Below are 3,715 nucleotides of genomic sequence, written 5' to 3' on the forward strand. Positions count from 1 at the left end.
GTTGATGTCAAAGGGCTGAAATCTCAAAAAAAAAAACTTAGGTGATTTTAGAGGAGTTCGCACTTTGGTACACTAACCATTTTTGCACACTGTGTAGAGGGCCTCTCGAAGTATCTACCCACATTGAATCAGATTTGTATCAAAATCAGTATTTGGGATATAGCGATTGAAAATATAGATATATAAATATCAATAACTTATAAGTCTAAATCCATATAATTCATATAACTAACGCGGCAGAAAACAGCATCAACACCAAATGACTTCGTTATAGAATATATACGGCATAGAGCCCCTAGAGCTGCCCTCTAAAGTGATGGACAAGTAAGTATAATTATGTACCCAGAAAGAAGGGAAGAAATTCAATGTTTTTGAGAAGACTAGTTATTAATCAGGTAGGGTGGTGACGTCAGCGTCTTCATCCGTATCACTGTCTTCTTGGACACCTACGAAACCAGTGTTCTTAAACATGTTGGTTAAAATCTCGGCCGGGTTGATAATTCGGGCTAAGTAACGAGCATGTGATAAATAATAAATAATTGCAGCCACATGAGAACAACAACCGACAGTACGCTTTCCATTCGCGCAATCACAGCAATAGCGACATATACCTGCTACATCATTTCGTTTTAGCGTATAATCGATGAAAGAGGTGTAGGTTTTCCGATTACTATGCCTAGAACGAGATTGTATTCTCAAAATAGTTGCATTCTCTTTCAAGTAGTCAACATTCAGGGAACCATCTTCGTTCGTTATCTCTGCTAAATACGATTTAGCTTGGCCCAATTGATAAGTACCTGTGAAAAGTAATATTAATTGAGCTTCTGTTAATTGAGGGAAATCCTTTATCGCATTTGAAGTAATCCGTCTGAAAATAACTTTCTTACGCGCCCATTTTCCTGTTTCTACTTCTTCCGCCAAGTAATTCGGTGTATCTACTAGCGCTTGCATCCTTGCGATGATTTCTTCTCCTGCGTCTTTATCGGAAGTTAATCGTTGCCCAAACTGATTTTGTAAAAAAGCCGCGATTCTAAAATACTCGCCTATTGTCGGGACGATCTTATTATCTATTTTCCGGTCAAGTAATTGATATTTTTGTTTCAAAATACCGTGAACAGCTTCAACGACCCATCGGACTTTTGTTATAAGTCTCGAGCGATTGGCTTCTAAACTCTCTAACTGTTTGCGTTTGCCTTTGAGAGCTGGCATGGCTGTTTTGTATCCTTTACTATTTAAATATTCTATTACGTCCCGAAATCCTCTGTCCAGTACAAAAATATCCCTTGCTTCCAGTAAATCGGATAATCCCGTATTCTCAACTTCCAGAATTGTTCTTAAAATTCGCGCATCATTTTCGTTTGCGCCGAACGGTCCAAGCATGTCGACAATAAAACCACTAGTGGTACATATTGTGAATGGTTTACATAAAGGTACTTTCTTTTGACCAGAAAACGATCTCCTTTGATATTCATTGTTCGTGCTTTTCTGATGTCGAGCATAAGTGCCATCACATATCAGAATTAAATCCTTATTATCAGCTTTAAGTACTGTTCGAGCAACTGGACTAGTTTCATATATAATTTTTTCCCTAGTCGTATTTTGACATCCAAAGTGTTTAGCTAGAATATTTTGGACAAAAGCACATCTCACTGATTTAAGATACTCCGAGACGACCCCTTTATTGGGTAAATGAAGAATGGAAGCAATTAGTTCATGTGAATTACCGGTTTTAAGTTTGAATAAAAAGGTAACGATGGCCTGTGTGGTGGTTCTGTTACAAGAATTTCTAAGAGACGTTAGCATTTCTTTTAACTGCAATAAATTCTCCCAAGTTAAGCTTGTGAAAAGTCGTAATTGTGTTTCGGGCATAGAAAAATCCGAGACTTGATCAAACAAACTTTTATCACAACTAATCGCTAAGTTTTCCATCATGCAAGAGAGCTCTTTCGATGTGATTTCAGAAATATTTGAATATACCTTGATCTTCATTAAATCTTCCTCAAAAAATGAGTCGAAAATTATGTGACTTCTACAGCATCTATCGCCAATTGGAATAAACAGTTTTCTCTTTGCGTAACTCTGACAACGAGCCTTCTCGGGAATCAAAATTAAATTGGAAGTTGTATTACCACCACAAATGATGCAATATTTGTGAGTTGCAACGGTGCGATCGATTTCCAGACTAACTAATTCTTCGGCCTGTTCATTAGATGTTAAATTATATTTAACTTCAGGATCACGTGTATCGTCTGTATCGGAATCATCGCTATTCTCGTTGATATTAATCTGAATCGACTCTTCCACCACAGGATTTTTAGAGATGTCATTAGGAAGTCCAGCGTTTTGCTGAATTGGGACCAGCATTCTTTGCTTTTTATAAAAGGAAATGCGGCAATATCCGCACACGGTGCGATTCTGTTGAACTGCAACACAGAATACTTTTGAATATAAACGGACGTCTTCATGAGTGTTGATACATTTTGCCTTTCCAGGCACTTTTCTCAAGGCACGTGAACAAATCACACACTTAACATTCAGCGACGCTGATGTGGAAGGTAATGAATCATTAGATTCCATAATTTAAAATAAATGTAGGTTTTTCCAACGTTGTCTAGGGTTTTAACAATAGGGTTTATTGATATTAACGGATACACTTTGAATTCTACTTGCGGATAATAGTTCTGGTGAGCCACTCGAAAGAAAGAGAGAGCTCTCCAGCTTCGGGGCGCTCTTAAATACTAAACTAAGGGTAATTAAACAGTGTCGTACCCTGGCTAGAAAGCAATTACCGACTTATGACACCACCTGCGACGTTACCGTGGTACTGATAACACTTGATCGGTGCATTTCCATAAATGCCGACAAAGGGCGGCTATCCTTTCTCACAAGTACCGATAAAGGGTGGTTAGACGTTAATCATAAAATATAAGAATCGCATGAAGATAACGATTGCGAAACCCTCTTAATTGACGAAAATAGTTCTAACCAGGTTGCGACATACATAGGCGTCCTATAGGGGCAACATCAACCCCCTCAAAACTCTTTCATCTTAAACTAACAGGCCTAACCTAATTAATAATATTAGCACTATCACTATATACAACTCAAAGATTTCCTGATCGTACCTCGACTTTGTCGTAAAAATAGAGAAGTTTTTACATATATGCAAAAGGGTTAGATCTATTTGACCTTAGAATCCCACATGAAAAATAATTTAAAAAACTGTAAAAAACTAATCGAAAATTGCCAGGTAAATATACACACCACTAGGCACAATAGTTTAATGCTATGTGTACAAGTATACTAAGGCCATAAGTGAGAAATTTTTTAAAAATATTTATTGCGATAAATACTGTTTTTTTGCATCGTGGTCTACGTACACTTTGAATCGCTATATCCCAAATACTGATTTTGATACAAATCTGATTCAATGTGGGTAGATACTTCGAGAGGCCCTCTACGCAGTGTGCAAAAATGGTTAGTGTACCAAAGTGCGAACTCCTCTAAAATCACCTAAGTTTTTTTTTTTGAGATTTCAGCCCTTTGACATCAACCGATAAATCTACAAGTATATGAAAATAAGAAGGTGGTTACTGAAGGACGCACCATTTTGCCCCACGCTGTACGATGAATAGTTCTCGAGATATGGCGTTTTAAAGTTTTTACCCTCAACCCCGTCCTACCCTTGAATGGTGAGACTTAGGAAGTTGAAATT

General features: G+C 37.5%; 1 protein-coding gene across 1 annotated transcript; it reads right to left on the reverse strand.

The window, feature by feature from the left end:
• Positions 1 to 387: 387 nt before the first annotated feature.
• Positions 388 to 2,364, reverse strand: LOC136417703 (uncharacterized). Its single transcript, XM_066403522.1, has one exon. It carries the CDS (start codon positions 2,362 to 2,364, stop codon positions 388 to 390), a length of 1,977 nt encoding a protein of 658 aa, XP_066259619.1.
• Positions 2,365 to 3,715: the final 1,351 nt, after the last annotated feature.

The sequence above is a fragment of the Euwallacea similis genome, chromosome 29, assembly GCF_039881205.1.
Source record: "Euwallacea similis isolate ESF13 chromosome 29, ESF131.1, whole genome shotgun sequence".
NCBI lineage: Eukaryota > Metazoa > Arthropoda > Insecta > Coleoptera > Curculionidae > Euwallacea > Euwallacea similis.

Coding starts and splice junctions, on each gene's coding strand:
- LOC136417703 (XM_066403522.1), bottom strand. CDS start 2,364: ATGCTGGTCCCAATTCAGCAAAACGCTGGACTTCCTAATGACATCTCT.